Source organism: Pristiophorus japonicus, chromosome 2 (assembly GCF_044704955.1).
Source record: "Pristiophorus japonicus isolate sPriJap1 chromosome 2, sPriJap1.hap1, whole genome shotgun sequence".
NCBI lineage: Eukaryota > Metazoa > Chordata > Chondrichthyes > Pristiophoridae > Pristiophorus > Pristiophorus japonicus.
In genome coordinates this window covers 10023945-10042242 of record NC_091978.1, presented here as the reverse complement: position 1 = coordinate 10042242, position 18298 = coordinate 10023945, and the positions used below count along the sequence as shown (strand labels likewise).

The following is an 18298-nucleotide window of genomic DNA, read 5'->3' as shown; positions in this document are numbered from 1 at the left end:
CTTTAATCAGCTGTGCAATTCCCGAGCAACCGAGGGCTGCTGTTTCCCGATGCGCTATTGGAGTGTTGATCTTCGCTGAAGGAACTGCATCCCGCCATTGGCTCAGTGGCAGCATTTCTGTCTCTGATTCAGGTGGTCCAAGGTTCGAACCCACTCCAGACAGTCCCGGCCAGTGGAGACCGGAACTTCGGCTGTTCTCCCTGGAATTCTGGTTGACATCCAGTAGGATACTCGCATCCGGTGGGAATGGGAGGCTCCTGCCTCTCGCTGTATAGTGATATGCGAGCACCATGGGAGCAGGCCGGGGAGTGGAAGGAGCAGCGTGGCAGCATACCACTCCAGGGAGCAGCACGGGCTGGAGCAGGAGAGCAATGGCAGTGAAAAGGGACCTCGCCAAGGTCCAGGTCGGTGATTAGAGCTTGGGCATCAGGAGCGGCGCGATCGGGACGAAGGAGCGGCAAGAGACTGTAGAGGGACGTGATCGGGGCCCAGGAGAGGCGTGAGTTCGGGGCCCAGAAGAGGCGAGGGCCCAGGGGCGATATGTGTGTACACTAGGTCCGTGCAGCAGACCAGGTCTCTAGTCGTCTTGGTTAATCCTTGTTATTGGACCAAGACCTAGCTCTGGCAAGCCCATGTGGTGGCTGGTGTGCAACGGTCACCACACGTTAAAACAATCCACGCACAGGCATCTTCCGCCCTTCAAGATTTAGTTCGGACCTGGAATTTTAGGTCCATCATTGAAACACCTGTGAACTTTTTGACATGGAAGCAAGTCATCCTCGATTCGAGGGACTGCCTATGATGATGATGATGATGATGATACGTCTGGTCACAGCCATGGAAAAAGCGTTCACATTCCGGCCCGTCACACTGTTGATACAAAAATTAGCTGTGTGGTTGATAATGAAGAAGAAAGTTGTGGACTGCAGGGAGATATCAATGAACTGGTCAGGTAGGAAGAAAAGTGGCAAATGGAATTCAATCCGGAGAAGTGTGAGGTAATGCATTTGGAGAGGGCTAACAAGGCAAGGGAATACACATTAAATGGTAGGGCACTGAGAAGTGGAAAGGAACAAAGGGATATTGGAGTGCAGGTCCACAGATCCCTGAAGATAGCAGGCCAGGTAGATAAGGTGGTTAAGAAGGCATATGGAATACTTGCCTTTTATTAGCCGAGGCATAGAATACAAGAGCAGGGAGCTTATGCTTGAACTGTATAAAACACTAGTTGGGCCACAGCTAGAGTACTGCGTGCAGTTCTGGTCACAGGAACTTAAGAATATAACATAAGAAATAGGAGCAGGAGTAGGCCATACTGATCCTGCCCTCAACTCCACTTCCCCACCCGCTCCCCATAACCCTTGACTCCCTCACCATTCAAAAATCTGTCTATCTCCACATTAAATATGAATATTGAAGTACTATGTTCAATGAATACAGAGAATCATCCATCCTCTGTAAATTTCAGCTTATCCAAAACTCTGCTGTTCTCCCGCCCACTTTGTCCTCACTGATCTGCCTTGCTCACAGTCACTCAACACCTCCGATTTAAAATTCTCGTGTTTAGATCCCTTCATAACCTCGCCCCTCCCTATCTCTGGAATCTCCTCCAGCCCTAAACACCCTCCCTTGAATTCTCTGTTTCTCCGACTCTGGCTTTTTGTGTGTCCCTTTCTCTTCGCCCCACTATTCATGGCCGTGTCTTTGGCCGCCTAGGCCTCGCACTCTGGGACTCCCTGCCTAAATCCCTCCATCCCTCTCTCCTTAAAGATCATTCTCTCTGTTGATCCCTCCTATATTTTTTTATTCATTCTCGGGATGTGGGCATCGTTGGCAAGGCCAGCATTTATTACCCATCCCTAGTTGCCCGTGAGAAGGTGGTGGTGAGCCGCCTTCTTAAACTGCTGCAGTCTGTGTGGTGATGGTCTTTCTCGTAGTGATTTGGTACAACTGATTGGCTTGCTTGGCCATTTCAGAGGGCAGTTAGGAGTCAACCACATTGCTGTGGGTCTGGAGTCACACATACACCCTACCAGGTAAGGACGGCAGATTTCCTTCCCTAAAGGACATTGGGGAACCGACAATCCATTTGTTTCATGTCACCATTACTGATACTAGCTTTTTATTCCAGGTTTATTTAAATTCCCCAGCTGCCGTGGTGGGATTTGTACTCAGATCTCTGGACCATTAGTCTAGGCCTCTGGATTACCATGATCATCATCATCATAGGCAGTCCCTCGAAGCGGGGATGATTTGCTTCCACGCCAAAAAGGGATGAGTTCACAGGTGTTTCAATGAATGACCAAATATTCCAGGTCCTGAACTACATCTTGAAGAGTGGAAGATGCCTGTGGGTGGATTTTTTTTAGAGTGTGGTGACCGTTGCACACTAGCCACCACACGGGCTTGACCGAGCTAGGTCTTGGTCCAGTGGCAATGGTTAACCAAGATGATTGGAGGCCTGCTTTGCTGCACGGACCTAGTGCGCACACATATCGCAGTGTGGGCTGGCTCGTGCTGCCCCTGGGCCCCGAACTCACGCCTCTCCCGGGCCTCAATCATGTCCCTCTGTGGGACTGCAGTTGCTGGTTACAAGTCCAGTAACGTAATCACTATGTGACCGTACCCCCTAAATATCACCATCTTTGACTCAGTGCTGATTTATTTCTCATTATGCCCTTGAGATTTTAAATTGCTGGATGTTAAAGATCCCATCGCAATGTTCGAAGGTGAACATTTCTCCCTCAACTAACACCGCCAAAACAGATTGGCTGGCCGTACATCTCATGGCTATTTGTGGGGCATTGCAATGTGGGAAATGGCTGAGGGAGAGCTTCATTGTCCAATGTTTCTCATCCTTGTTTACAAATCCCTCCATGGCCTCGTCCCTCCCTATCTCTGTAATCTCCTTCAACCCCACAACCCCCCGAGATGTCTGCACTCCTTTAATTCTGCCCTCCTGAGCATCCCTGATTATAATCACTCAACCATCGGTGGCCGTGCCTTCAGCTGCCTGGGTCCGAAGCTCTGGAACTCACTCCCTAAACCTTCCCGCTTCGCTATCTCTCTTTCCTCCTTTAAGACGCCCCTGAAAACCTACCTCTTTAGGTTTGGTCATCTGCTGTAATTTCTTCTTGTGTGGCTCGGTGTCAAATTTATTTGTTTTGTCTTACAACCCTGCTGTGAAGCGCCTTGGGACGTTTTACTACGTTAAAGGCGCTATATAAATACAAGTGGTTGTAGCAAAGCACTTTGAAGTGCTTTTCGAAGATAAAGGCACAGTATAAATGCATTATGTTTTCGTGCTTGCTGAGTGATTCAGTGTCCGAGATTGAACTTGGGAACCTCCAGGTCTCTTGGGCTCTGTTCCTTGCCGTCATTATCCAGCTGTCATTGGGATGGTTCATTTTTGTGGGTGTGTCCTTTTGTTTTGTTGATTTTTGGCTTCTCGAGCTAAGTACATAATCTATAGCCAAGTGGTCTTTGTGGCAGTCTGCCAGTTAAACTCTTAGACAAGAGTGGGGCGCTGTTGATGCACTGTTTGCAAGCCTGGTGTGTGGTGATGTAACCCGGGGCTCCTAAGCACTGCCTCAAGTATTTAGCGAGGGAGAAGGTTCAGGTGAGCGAAAATTTTAAAAAGTCAAAGAATAAGAATAAAGCAATAGAGCAGGGGAGCACCGGGGGAAATGAAAACCAGAGCGTGACGGGAAGGGACAGAATGTATAAACATAAAAGCGAATCAGAAAATGGGGTCAAAGCAGGAAAAAATGGTAAAAAAACAAATTTAAAAGCTCAGTATTCGTAACAAAATTGATGAGTTGACGGCACAAATAGATACAAATGCGTTATGACCTGGAACTCACTGCCTGGAAACCCTCACCACATTCAAAAGATGGTTTGATAGGCGCTTAAAGTGCCGTAACCTGCAGTGTTACGGACCTAGAGCTGGTAATTGGGATTAGATTGGATAACTTTTTGTTGGCTGGCGCAGATATGAAGGTAAGTACTGCAGGGAATCGAATACGGCCATGGTGATCTCCTGAACTAGTTTTGATTGCTTGAATGGGTCGGAGAGGAATTTTCCCAAATTTTTCCCCCTAAATTGGCCTGTGTTTTTCTCTTTTTTTTGCCTCTCCCAGGAGATCACATGGCTCCGGTTGGGGTGGAGTGTGGAATGTTTCAGTGTAAGGGGTGTCGCAGTTGTGTGGGGCGGACTGGTTGGGCTGGGTGCTCTTTACCTTTCTGCCATTGTTCATTGTTCATAGGTTTATATGTAACCTTCAGGGCTGCTGACCAAGGGCCGTGTGGCTCTTTGTCGGCCGGCGTGGACACGATGAGCCGAAATGGCCTCCTTCTGCGCTGTAAATTTCTATGTTTCTATCTGATAGCCATTACAGAGACGTGGTTGCAAGGTGAGTTCATAGAGTGTATCCGGGATAGCTTCCTTGAACAGTACGTTGTGGAACCAACCAGGGAGCAGGCTATCTTAGATCTGGTATTGTGTAATGACACAGGATTAATGAACGACCTCCGAGTAAAGGATCCTCAAGGAATATGTGACCATAACATGGTTGAATTTCAAATTCAGTTGGACGGCGAGAAAGTTGGATCTCAAACCAATGTCCTAAGCTTAAATAAAGGAGACTACAAAGGTATGACGGCAGTGTTCGCTAAAGTGGACTGGGAAAATAGATTAAAGTGTGGGACAATTGATGAGCAGTGGCAGACATTTAAGGAGATATTTCATAATTCGCAACATAAATATATTCCAATGAGAAGTAAAGATTAAGAGAAAGGATAACCATCTGTGGCTAACTAAGGAAATATGGGATGGTATCAAACTGAAAACAAGGGCCAAGAGGATTGGGAAACTTTTAAAAACCAGCAAAGAACGACTAAAAAAAATGATAAAGAGAAGGAAGATAGATTATAAAAGTAAACTAGCATGAAATATAAAAACAAATAGTATGAGTTTCTACAGGTACATACAAAGGAAAAGAGTGGCTAAAGTAAATGTTGGTACCCTCGAGGATGAGACTGGGGAATTAATAATGGGGAACAGGGAAATGGCAGAGACATTGAATGGCAGTATCGGTCTTCATGATAGAAGACAATAAAAACATCCCAATAGTGGATAATCAAGGGGCTATAGGGAAGGAGGAACTTAGGCAATCACTATCACTAAAGAAGTAATACTCGGTACATTAATGGGACTAAAGGCAGACAAGACCCCTGAACCTGATGGCTTATATCCTAGGGTCTTAAAAGAAGCGGCTGCAGAGATAGTGGATGCATTGGTTGTAATCTACCAAAATTCCCTGGACTCTGAGGAGGTCCCAGCGGATTGGAAAACTGCGAATGTAACGTCCCTATTTTAAAAAAGAGGCAGACAGAAAGCAGGAAATTATAGACCAGTTAGCCTAACATCTGTGGTTGGGAAAATGCTGGAGTCCATTATTAAGGAAATTAATAGCAGGACATTTGGAAAAGCATAATTCAATCAAGCATGGTTTTATTAAAGGGAAATCATTTTTGACAAATTTGCTGGAGTTCTTTGAGGATGTAACGAGCAGGTTGGATAAGGGGGAACCAGTGGATGTGGTGTATTTCGATTTCCAGAAGGCATTTGTTAAGGTGCCACATAAAAGGTTTCTGTATAAGATAAAAGTTCACGGGGTTAAGAGTAATATATTAGAATCGATAGAGGATTAGCTAACAGCAAACAGAGTCGGAATAAATGGGTCATTTTCCGGTTGGCAAACAGTGATTAGTGGGGTGTCGCAGGGATTGGTGCTGGGGCCTCAACTATTTACAATCTATATTAATGACTTGGATGAAGGGGCTGCGCGTAATGTAGACAAGTTTGCTGATGATAAAAGATGGGTGGGAAAACAAATTGTGAGGAGGACCCAAAAAAATCTGCAAAGGGACATAGATAGGCTAAGTGACTGGGCAAAACTTGGCAGATGGAGTATAATGTGGGAAAATGTGAGGTTATTGGCAGAAAAAATAGAAAAGCAAATTATAATTTAAATAGAGAAAAATTAAGGGATACGGGAATAAAGGGTTATGGGGAGCGGGCAGGGAAGTGGAGCTGAGTCCATGATCTTATTAAATGGCGGAGCAGGCTCAAGGAGCCAAATGGCCTACTCCTGTTCCTTTTTATTATGTTCTTATTAACTCTCTCAGTTGTGGCTCGTCTCTGAATCAGAAAGTTGTGGGTTCAATTCCCACTCCAGGAACTGAGCACATAAATCTTGGCCGACAATCCTGTGTGGTGCTGATAGAGTGCTGCACTGTCAGAGATGCCGTGTTTCGGTTGAGACATTAAACCGAGGCCCCGTCTGCTCTCTCAGGTGGACGTAAAAGATCCCATGGCACTATTTCGAAGAAGAGCAGGGGAGTTATCCCTGGTGTCCTGGGGCCAATATTTATCCCTCAGTCAACATAATAAAAACAGATTATCTGGTCATTATCACATTGCTGTTTGTGGCTGTTTGCTTTGCGCAAGTTGGCTGCCGCGTTTCCCACATTGCAACAGTGACTACACTCCACAAGTACTTCAGTGGCTGTAAGGGCTTTGAGATGTCCGGTGGTCATGAAAGGTGCTATAGAAATGCAAGTCTGTCTTTCTTTCTGTGAACATACCAGCACTGGCTTTTGGTAATTAACACCTAATTATCTAAAACAAAACATTGCTTTTGTGTGGCTTTCCTTGGATGTCGATACAAAAGTGCTTGGCCGTCTGAATCCTGAGCCCACCAGAGGCAAGAGGCGTAAGAACGCCTGCGCGAGGGTGTGGTATAAACTCCAGCTTTGTGCAAAACCGTCAGTTTAAAAATGGTCCATTCTGACAACTGTCGGGTACGGTAGCATCCAGAGGCCTGGACTAATGATCCAGAAACATGAGTTCAAACCCCACCACAGCAACTGGGGAATTTAAGTTCAGTTAATTAAATAAACCTGGAATTTAAAAAAGCTAGTATTGGTAATGGTGATCTGAAATAACTAGATTGTCATAAAAACCCATCTTGTTCATTAATGCCCTTTAGGAAAGGAAATCTGCCGCCCTGACTAGGTCTGGCCGATATGTGACTCCAGACCCACAGCAATGTGGTTGACTCTTAATTGCCCCTCTGAAATGGCCCAGCGAGTCACTCAGTTGTCAGCTGTGAAATACTGCAGCAGTTGAAGAAGCGCGAGCACCACCACCATCTCGAGGGCAATTCGGCCATTCGGCCCGTCGAGCCCGAGCCGGCTCTCTGCAAGAGCATTTCAGCCAGTCGCACTCCCCCGCCCTTTCCCCGTAGCCCTCCAAATGTTTTTCCTTCAAGTACTTATCCAACTTCTTTTGAAAGCCTCCACCACCCTTTCAGGCTGTGCATTCCAGATCCTAACCACTCGCTGCGTAAAAAAGTCTTCCCTCATGTCACCTTTGGTTCTTCTGCCAATCGCCTTGAATCTGTGTCCTCTGGTTCTCGACCCTTCCACCAATGGGAACAGTTTCTCTCTATCTACTCTGTCCAGACTCCTCATGATTTTGAACATCTTGATCAAATCTCCCCTCAACCTTCTCTGCTCTAAGGAGAACAACCCCAGCTTCTCCAGTCTATTCACGTAACTGAAGGTTCCCCCATCTCTGGAACCATTCTCGTCAATCTTTTCTTCACTCTCTCTAAGGCCTTCTTCACATTCTTCCTAAAGTGCAGTGCCCAGAATTGGACACAATATTGCAGCTGAGGCCGAACCAGTGTTTTATACAGGTTCATCATAACTTCCTTGCTTTTGTACTCTATACCTCTGTTTATAAAGCACAGGATCCCATATGCTTTTTTAACCACTTTCTCAACCTGTCCTGCCACCTTCAATGACCCCCAGTTCTCTCTATTCATGCATTGTACCCATTAGTTTATATTACCTCTCCTCATTCTTCCTACCATCTCATGAATAAATAAAAGAAAACTTGTAGTGTCAGCTCAGTCCATACTGCTGCCAGATTTCTCCTCTGATTTAAAATGAACCCTCCCTTGTAGCTAGGTCGTGGTTGTCCAGTAGAAATCGCTGACTAGCCGCTAGCACTGTTTTAATCACATGCACTTGTTGGTCTTCAGCGAGTTGGTATGGTAACCACTCTCCATGTGTTGGTACCCTTGATGGCCTCCAAATCCATGAAAAACTGGCTCCCTAACTCATCCGGTCTTTGCTAACAAAAGGACTTGCGCGCAGATGATGTAGGATCCTTATGTCCCGCTTAGTGAGTCATCTCCAGTCTTGGTCTCAATGACTTGCTTCCTATCCCTGGTAAAGAACGTTTTGTTTGTATAAGCCTTTCTTGTTCAATAAGCATCATCCCTTTCCTAGCATTCAGTCATGCTGCTAACTTTATTTTGAGGATACATTTAAGACAATTCTTAGAGCACAGTGTAGAGGGAGCTTTATACTGTACCTGACCCCGTGCTGTACCTGCCCTGGGAGTGTTTGATGGGACAGTGTAGAGGGAGCTTTACTCTGTATCTAACCCGTGCTGTACCTGCCCGGGAGTGTTTGATGGGACAGTGTAGAGGGAGCTTTACTCTGTATCTAACCCCGTGCTGTACCTGCCCTGGGAGTGTTTGATGGGACAGTGTAGAGGGAGCTTTACTCTATATCTAACCCATGCTGTACCTGCCCTGGGAGTGTTTGATGGGACAGTAGAGGGAGCTTTACTCTGTATCTAACCGGTGCTGTACCTGCCCTGGGAGTGTTTGATGGGACAGTGTAGAGGGAGCTTTACTCTGTATCTAACCCCATGCTGTACCTGCCCTGGGAGTGTTTGATGGGACAGTGTAGAGGGAGCTTTACTCTGTATCTAACCCCATGCTGTACCTGCCCTGGGAGTGTTTGATGGGACAGTGTGGAGGGAGCTTTACTCTGTATCTAACCCCGTGCTGTACCTGCCTTGGGAGTGTTTGATGGGACAATGTCGAGGGAGCTTTACTCTGTATCTGACCCGTTCTGTACCTGCTCTGGGGAGTGTTTGGCACTGACAGTTGGTATATATAATATGAAAATTGGCACTGTCTTTATTTTACTGAAAAGCCAAATTTCTCGTCAAGATAAAAGTCTTTAACCTAAACTCTGATTTTATTTGTGGAAAATAGCTTCTATTTACAGAGCGCGGGGGCGCCAAATATTTCAAAGGAAAGATCATCTTCTTGTGCGTATAAACTGATGTGTGAGATGGGATGGGTGGAGTAAGCTGCTCGGAAGATTTACTGAGCCTGACCGTTCACCAAAGCTGAATCAACAAATGCGTTTGTTGCCTAAGTTCCCTCTGACCTCGGGTTAATGATTGCACCCTCCCGAGGGTGTCCCGTTCAGACCAGTAAACCCCCCCCACCCCCACCCCATAAACTGCACGCAGTACTCAAGTTGTGGCCTAACTAGTATTGTAAACAGTTCTATTCCTCAGCTAATAAAGGAAAGCATTCTGTATGCCTTTTTAACCGCCTTATCGACCTGTCCTGCTACCTTTATGGATCTGTGGACATACTCTCCAAGGTCCCTTGCCTAGTTGCCCCTGTCGAAATGCATTACCTCACACTTTTCCGGATTGAATTCCATTTGCCACTTTTCTGCCCAACTGAGCAGTTCATCGATATCCTCCTGCAGTCTAAAGCTTTCCTCCTCACTGTCAACCACACTATCAATCATTAATATATACATGTGCAGCGTCCTGAATCCGGCACCCTCGGGAACAAGGCCGTTCCGGATTTTGCGTTTTGCCAGACACCTTTCTGACATCACGAATCCGGAAACACCCCAGGTTCGGGTACTTCCGGATTTCGGAACATTGTTCGGGTTGCTGACCCTGTCGATGAGGCCGTCGGGCGGGGCCCCGCCGTCGAGGAATTGTTCGGACGGGGCCCTGCTGCAGAGGAGATGTTCAGGCGGGCCAGCAGGGTGGCCCCAAGGTAAGGGCAGCGGCAGCGAGGTGAGGCCTGAGGTAGGGCAGCGGCGAGGGGTGGTGAGGCGAGGCCGGGCAGTGGCGAGGGGTGGTGAGGCGAGGCCCGAGGTCGAGCAGCGGCGAGGCGAGGGGTAGTGAGGCGAGGCCGGGCAGTGGCGAGACGAGGGGTGGTGAGGCGAGGCCCGAGGTCGAGCAGCGGCGAGGCGAGGGGTGGTGAGGCGAGGCCCGAGGTAGGGCAGCGGCGAGGCGAGGGGTGGTGAGGCGAGGCGAGGGGTGGTGAGGCGAGGCCCGAGGTCGAGCAGCGGCGAGGCGAGGGGTGGTGAGGCGAGGCCCGAGGTAGGGCAGCGGCGAGGCGAGGGGTGGTGAGGCGAGGCTGGGCAGTGGCGAGGCGAGGGGTGGTGAGGCGAGGCCCGAGGTCGGGGAGAGGCGAGGGGTGGTGAGGCGAGGCCGGGCAGTGGCGAGGCGAGGGGTGGTGAGGCGAGGCCCGAGGTCGGGCAGCGGCGAGGCGAGGGGTGGTGAGGCGAGGCCCGAGGTCGGGCAGCGGCGAGGCGAGGGGTAGTGAGGCGAGGCCCGAGGTTGGGCAGCGGCGAGGCGAGGGGTGGTGAGGCGAGGCCGGGCAGTGGCGAGGCGAGGGGTGGTGAGGCGAGGCCCGAGGTTGAGCAGCGGCGAGGCGAGGGGTGGTGAGGCGAGGCCCGAGGTCGGGCAGCGGCGAGGCGAGGGGTGGTGAGGCGAGGCCCGAGGTCGGGCAGTGGCGAGGCGAGGCCCGAGTTCGGGCAGCGGCGAGGCGAGGGGTGGTGAGGCGAGGCCCGAGGTCGGGCAGCGGCGAGGCGAGGGGTGGTGAGGCGAGGCCCGAGGTCGGGCAGCGGCGAGGCGAGGGGTGGTGAGGCGAGGCCCGAGGTCGGGCAGCGGCGAGGCGAGGGGTGGTGAGGCGAGGCCCGAAGTCGGGCAGCGGCGAGGCGAGGGGTGGTGAGGCGAGGCCCGAGGTCGGGCAGCGGCGAGGCGAGGGGTGGTGAGGCGAGGCCCGAGTTCGGGCAGCGGCGAGGCGAGGGGTGGTGAGGCGAGGCCCGAGTTCGGGCAGCGGCGAGGCGAGGGGTGGTGAGGCGAGGCCCGAGGTCAGGCAGCGGTGAGGCGAGGGGTGGTGAGGCGAGGCCCGAGGTCAGGCAGCGGCGGGACCTCGAGGTCGGCAGGGTGGGTGGGTTCGGATTCCGGAACATTTTACGGATTCCGCTCGACCCTGCCATCAATGGGTCTGGATTCCGGAACATTCCGGATTCTGGAACTCCGGATTTTGGCCGCTGCACCTGCACTACAAAAAGTAAGGCACCGAGTAATGAGTCTTGTGGAACCCCACTGGAAACAGCCTTCCAGTCACAAAAGCTCCCCTTAACCATTACCCTTTGCTTCCTGCCTCTGAGCCAAATTTGGATCCAGTTGCCACTCTCTCTCGGATCCCATAGGCTTTTACGTTGATCAGCCTACCATGAGGGACCTTGTCAAAAGCCTTGCTAAAATCAAACTACATCAAACGCACTGCCCTCATCGACCCTCCTTGTTACCTCGTCAAAGAACTCAATCAAGTTAGTCAAGACACGACCTTTCCTTAACAAATCCACGCTGACTGACCTTGATTAATCTGTGTCTTTCTAAGCAAAGGTTTATACTGTCGCTCAGGATTGATTTTAGTAATTTGCTCCCGCTGCAGTGGCATATCTGTGAAACGGAGGTGAACTGCACGCTTCTGCTGCTATCCAGGACCCCGGTATCAATGGATCCTCACAGAGATACCTGGGCCTCCGCGGTGTTTGCTCATTCACTGTGGACCAAGTGGAAAGGTGTGGGACAGCTCGAGTATCACACTCTCTGAGGGAGAGCAGCACTGTCGGATGTGCCGTCTTTCGAATGAGACGCTAAACCCTCCCCGTCTGCTCTCTCAGGTGGACGTAAAAGATCCCGTGGCACTATTTTGAAGAAGAGCAGGGGAGTTATCCCCGGTGTCCTGGCAAATGTTTATCCCTCAATCAATGTAACAAAAACAGATTATCTGGTCATTATCACATTGCTGTTTGTGGGAGCTTGCTGTGTGCCAATTGGCTGCCGTGTTTCCTACATTACAATGGTGACTGCACTTCAAAAGGTACTTCATTGGCTGTAAAACGCTTTGGGACATCCTGAGGTTGTGAAAGCAGCTCGGACACGTGTTATGCTCCGCCTGTACTATGTGGGAAATCAGGGACGCCTCCGGTGTCCCTGAAAACTACGTGTGCGGGAAGTGTATCCGCCTCCAGCTCCTGACTGACCGCGTTGCGGAATTGGAGCTGAAGGTGGATTCACTCTGGATCATCCACGATGCTGAGAATGACGTGAGTAGCACGTGTAGCGAGTTGGTCTCACTGCAGGTAAAGTGTCCACAGCCAGATAGGGAATGGAAGACCAGCAGGAAGAGCAGTGCAAGGAAGATAGTGCAGGGATCCCCTGCGGTCATCCCCCTGCAAAACAGATACACCACTTTGGGTACTGTTGGGGGGGATGACTCATCAGGGGAGAGCAGCAGCAGCCAAGTTCATGGCACCGTGGCTGGCTCTGCTGCACAGGAGGGCAGGAAAAAGAGTGGGAGAGCGATAGTGATAGGGGATTCAATTGCAAGGGGAATAGATAGGCGATTCTGCGGCTGCAACCGAGACTCCAGGATGGTATGTTGCCTCCCTGGTGCAAGGGTCATGGATGTCTCGGAGCGAGTGCAGGACATTCTGAAAAGGGAGGGTGAACAGCCAGTTGTCGTGGTGCACGTTGATACCAACGACATAGGTAAAAATGGGATGAGGTCCTACGAGACGAATTTAAGGAGCTAGGTGCTAAATTAAAAAGTAGGATCTCAAAAGTAGTAATCTCGGGGTTGCTACCAGTGCCACGTGCTAGTCAGAGTAGGAATCGCAGGATAGCTCGGATGAATACGTGGCTTGAGCAGTGGTGCAGCAGAGAGGGATTCAAATTCCTGGGGCATTGGAACCGGTTCTGGGGGAGGTGGGACCAGTACAAACCGGACGGTCTGCACCTAGGCAGGACCGGAACCAATGTCCAAGGAGGAGTGTTTGCTAGTGCTGTTGGGGAGGAGTTAAACTAATATGGCAGGGGGATGGGAACCAATGCAGGGAGACAGAGGGAAACAAAATGGAGACAGAAGAAAAAGTCTGGTGAACTTTCGCTGCACTCCCTCAATAGCAAGAACGTCCTTCCTCAGATTAGGAGACCAAAACTGAACACAATATTCCAGGTGAGGCCTCACCAAGGCCCTGTACAACTGCAGTAAGACCTCCCTGCTCCTATACTCAAATCCCCTAGCTATGAAGGCCAACGTACCATTTGCCTTCTTCACCGCCTGCTGTACCTGCATGCCAACTTTCAGTGACTGATGAACCATGACACCCAGGTCTCGTTGCACCTCCCCTTTTCCTAATCTGCTGCCATTCAGATAATATTCTGCCTTCGTGTTTTTGCCCCCAAAGTGGATAACCTCACATTTATCCACATAATACTGCATCTGCCATGCATTTGCCCACTCATCTAACCTGTCCAAATCACCCTGCAGCCTCTTAGCGTCCTCCTCACAGCTCACACCGCCACCCAGTTTAGTGTCATCTGCAAACTTGGAGATATTACCACTCTATTCCTTCATCTAAATCATAAATGTATATTGTAAAGAGCTGAGCCCTGTGGCACTCCACTAGTCACTGCCTGCCATTCTGAAAAGGACCCGTTTATCCCGACTCTCTGCTTCCTGTCTGCCAACCAGTTCTCTATCCACGACAGTATATTACCCCCAATACCATGTGCTTTGATTTTGCACATCAATCTCTTGTGCGGGACCTTGTCAAAAGCCTTTTGAAAGTCAAAATACACCACATCCACTGGTTCTCCCTTGTCCACTCTGCTAGTTATATCCTCAAAAAATTTCCAGAAGATTCGTCAAGCATGATTTCCCTTTCATAAATCCATGCTGACTTCGTCCGATCCTGTCACTGCCTTCAAAATGCACTGTTATTTCATCCTTAATGATTGATTCCAACATTTTCCCCACTACTGATGTCAGGCTAACCAGTCTATAATTACCCGCTTTCTCTCTCCCTCCCTTTTTAAAAAGTGGTGTTACATTAACTACCCTCCAGTCCATTTGGACCGTCGAGTCCGTGCTGGCCCTCTGCAAGAGCACTTCAGCCAGTCCCACTTCCCTGTCCTTTTCCCAAGGCCTGCAAATGTTTTTTCTACTTGGTGGTTTTGGTTGTGTCTCCATAGTTCGACTTCTTCATGCACTGACCCCCTGGTGTGTTTCCCAACCTCCCCGTACAGTCAGCAACACTCATAAGAACAGAAGAAATAGGAGCAGGAGTCATTTGGTACCTCGAGCCTGCTCCGCCATTCAATAAGATCATGGCTGATCTGATCATGGACTCAGCTCCACTTCCCTGCCCGCTTTCCATAACCCTTTACTCCCTTATCATTCAAAAATCTGTCTATCTCCGCCTTAAAAATATTCAATGACCCAGCCTCCACAGCTGTCTGGGGTAGAGAATTCCACAGATTTACAACCCTCTGAGAGAAGAAATTCCTCCTCATCTCAGTTTTAAACGGGAAGTCCCTTAGTCTAAGACTATGTCCCCTAGTTTTAGTTTCCCCTATTTGGAAATATTCTCTCTGCATCCACCTTTTCGAGCCCTCATTATCTTATGTTTCAAAAGATCACCTCTCAGTCTTCTGAACTCCAATGTGTGTAGGCCCAACCTACTCAACCTATCCTCATAAGTCAACCCCCTCATCTCCGGAATCAACCTAGTGAACCTTCTCTGAACAGCCTCCAATGCGGAGACCAAAACTGTACGCAGTACTCCAGGTGTGGCCTCACCAATACCCTGTACAGTTGAAGCAGGACTTCTCTGCTTTTATACTGTATCCCCCTTGCAATAAAGGCCAACAGGGGTAAATGCAGTTCTGTTCACAAACATGTGCTTGGATTCAAAATCCTGAAGAGTTTTGATAGCGTAAATAAGGAGAAACTGTTTCCACTGGCAGAAGGGTCGGTAACCAGAGGCACAGATTTAAGGTGATTGGCAAAAGAGCTAGAGCATGAGGAAGCAGCTTTTTTATACACAGTGAGTTGTAGTGATGTGGAACGCCCTGCCTGAAAGGGCAGTGGAAGCAGATTTAATAGTAACTTTCAAAAGGGAATTGTATATATTCTTAAAGGGAAAAAAATTCAGGGTTATGGGGAAAGAGCAGGGGAGTGGGACTATAGGTTGAACCTCTCTGGTCTGGGATTCTCTGGTGCGGAAACATCCGTGGTTCGGCATTAGTTTGCGGAACCGCCGCTTTGCGTGGCTGGCATCCCGGTTTTCCGCACTTCCCGGAACTCAAATGTTTTTAAGGCATGATGAGGTAGATAGCCCAGGAGAGCGGAAGGCAGCACTCTTCAGGTACCGGTAGGCCTCGGCTGGGCGAATGCTTATGTCGGGTGCATCGGTACAGTCATATACTGACCTCCCGTGGTTCGGAAAATTCTCTGTTTCGACACCGGTCAGGTCCCGAGGGTGCCGGACCACAGAGGTTCAACCTGTAATTGGATAGCCCTTTCAAAGAGCCTGCACAGGCACGATGGGCTGAATGGCCTCTGTCTGTGCGATACCAATCTATGATTCTATCTTCCTAAATTGAGGGATACTGCTTGTGATCTCTTGTATTGTTTTTTTAGTTGTTGCTGCTGTGATCTGTCATCTCGTATCAGAATGAATGGAGATGATTCATTTTCCCCGTTGCATGTCAGCACATTGAGTTTCAGTTTGATGTTATTATTGCTGCTGCTCTCCGCAGTCTTCCTATTGTGTAGCCGTTTGCTGCCCTTGATATCGATGACTTCCTCAGTGCGTGCCAATTGAGGACACAAGTCGTGGCCAGGGCGAGATTAGTATTACATGGGAGCTGTGTCAAATGAGTCGGGCCGTGTTTGGCCTCCCTCTTCGAACCTTCGTAGCTGCGTTGCTTCTGTGACCTTCGCTGCGTGTGTTTGCGGACTATATCTGAGTGAGCAAGGACAGCCGGCGTGTGTGTGTGTGTGCGTATTTGGGAAAGAAAAAAAAATCCCATTACTCCTTCAGTGTCGGGGCAGCCTGCTTCCTGAACTGGTCAAAACAGGACTTGGGATTTTATTGGACGATCATAACATCAGCAGACTGAAGCAAAATAACCCATGACCACGGTGCTGCCCTGCGACAACAGAGCAAGGCATTGAGATACAACTTGAAACTCTGCTTTCAGCGTGGGTTAATGCCGGTGAGATGGAGTACAATAGAATTGGATCGCTGGAAACTCCTCGCTGGTGAGTGAAGGCATTCTGTCGTTCAGTAATTTAATATATATGTGTGTATATATACCAGAGAGCAGCGCTCTGCTGTAATCACCTCATTCTGCTTAATAATTCTGTCAGCGATGACTAGAGCAAGGATGATTGCAGCCCACTCACAATTTGACCGTTTTATGGTCCGTTGTGTACGGAAACTCATTGTAATTGGGTGTGGAAAAGCCACACAGGTAGTGATTCTGTTTGCCTCCTAAGGAGTCTTACTTTCCTTGGAGGACACGCTCCCCATCCCCTAACCACAATAATGTGCATTTATATAGCACCATTTGAGGCAGTAAAACGGCCAACGGCGCTTCACAGGAGTGTTATAAAACAAAATTTGACACCGAGCCACATAAGGAGATATTGGGGTAGAAGATCAAAAGCCTGGTCAAAGATGTAGGCTTTAAAGGAGCGTCTTAAAAGGCGGAGAGCGAGGTGCAGAATATTCGGGAGACAATCCCAGAGCTAAGGGCAGCTGAAGGTACGGCCACCAATAGTTGAGCGATTAGAATCGGGGATGCTCAAGAGGACACAATTAGAGGAGCGCAGATATCTCGGACGGCCGGGGGGGGGGTAGGGGGTGGGGGGGGGTTGTGGAGCTGGAAGAGATTGCAGAGATAGGGAGGGGCGAGACCATTTGAAAACGAGGATGAGAATTTTAAAATCGAGTCGTTGCTTAACTGGGAGCCAATGCAGGTCGGCGAGCACAGTGAACAGGACTTGGTGCGAGTTAGGACACGGGCAGCACAGTTTTGGTGACCTCAAGTTTACGTAGAGTAGAACGTGGGAGGCTGGTCGGGAGTGCCTCAAGTCTAGAGGTGACAAATGATGAGAGATCGTGGGCGTTGGTTGTTTTCATACTTTCGAACGTTTTTCCTTGGAGAATAATATGCAATGAAGCAGTGGACGGATTTGCAGGGTTACTCACAGGCTCCTTCCATGGCCGTAACCATCTTTATACTCGCCGATATACGGTGGGAGGGTTTAGGGCTCCCAAAACCCATACGATGGGGCGTGGGGAAGCGGGATGGGAGATGGGAGGGGGAGGAGGATGAGGGTGGGGGTGGGGGGAGCAGCAATGCACACCCACACGAGTATCTGTCAGCCCAGAATTTAGAGCCGGACCTGAGGTCTCCACTCGCTGGGACTGTCTGGAGCGGGGATCAAACTCTGGTCCCGCAATGCTACCACTGAGCCAAAGGCTCACTTCATTAACGAATACTTTGCATCTGTTTTCACAAAGGAAAGAGGTAATGCAAATACTGCTGCAGAGGAGGAGTGTGATATTCTGGATGAAATAAATATAGTGAGAAAGGAAGTATTAAGGGGTTTAGCAGCTTTGAAAGTAGTTAAGTCCCCAGGCCCGGATGAAATGCATCACAGGTTGTTGAGCAAAATAAAAGAGGAAATAGCAGAGGCCTTGATCATCATTTTCCAGCACTCTTTGGATATGGGCATGGTGCCGGAGGATTGGAAGACTGCTAATGTAGTATCTTCATTTAAGAAGGGAAAAGGGATCGGCCGAGTAATTAGAGGCCTGTCATTCTTACATCAGTGGTGGGAAAATTATTGGAAAAAATCCTGAAAGACAGGATAAATCTGCATTTGGATAGGCAAGGATTAATTAGGGACAGTCAGCACGGATTTGTTAAGGGAAGATCGTGTTTGACTAACCTGATTGAAATGTTTGAGGAGGTAACCAAGAGGGTCGATGAGGATAGTGCGTACAATGTAGTATATATGGACTTTAGCAAGGCATTTGATAAGGTCCCGCATGGTAGACTGGTCATGAAGGTTAAAACCCATGGATCCAGGGCAAAGTGGCAAGTTGGACCCAAAATTGGCTTGGAGGTAGGAAGCAAAGGGTAATGATTGATGGATGTTTTTGTGACTGGAAGGATGTTTCCAGTGAGGTTCCGCAGGGCTCAGTACTGGGTCCCCTGCTTTTTGTGGTATATATCAAT

General features: G+C 49.1%; 1 protein-coding gene across 5 annotated transcripts in view; it reads left to right on the top strand.

The window, feature by feature from the left end:
• Nucleotides 1-18298, top strand: part of LOC139235688 (exocyst complex component 6B-like) — a 780151-nt gene that overhangs the window by 29496 nt on the left and 732357 nt on the right. Inside the window, exon 1 of one of the 5 annotated variants that reach the window (XM_070866738.1) lies at nt 16266-16310. The exons of the other annotated variants lie outside the window; for them this stretch is intronic. Coding sequence (XP_070722839.1) covers nt 16270-16310 — 41 coding nt within the window. The 5' untranslated portion in view covers nt 16266-16269. Of the gene's footprint in view, nt 1-16265; nt 16311-18298 lie in introns of those variants that run through there. 5 annotated transcript variants of the gene reach the window in all.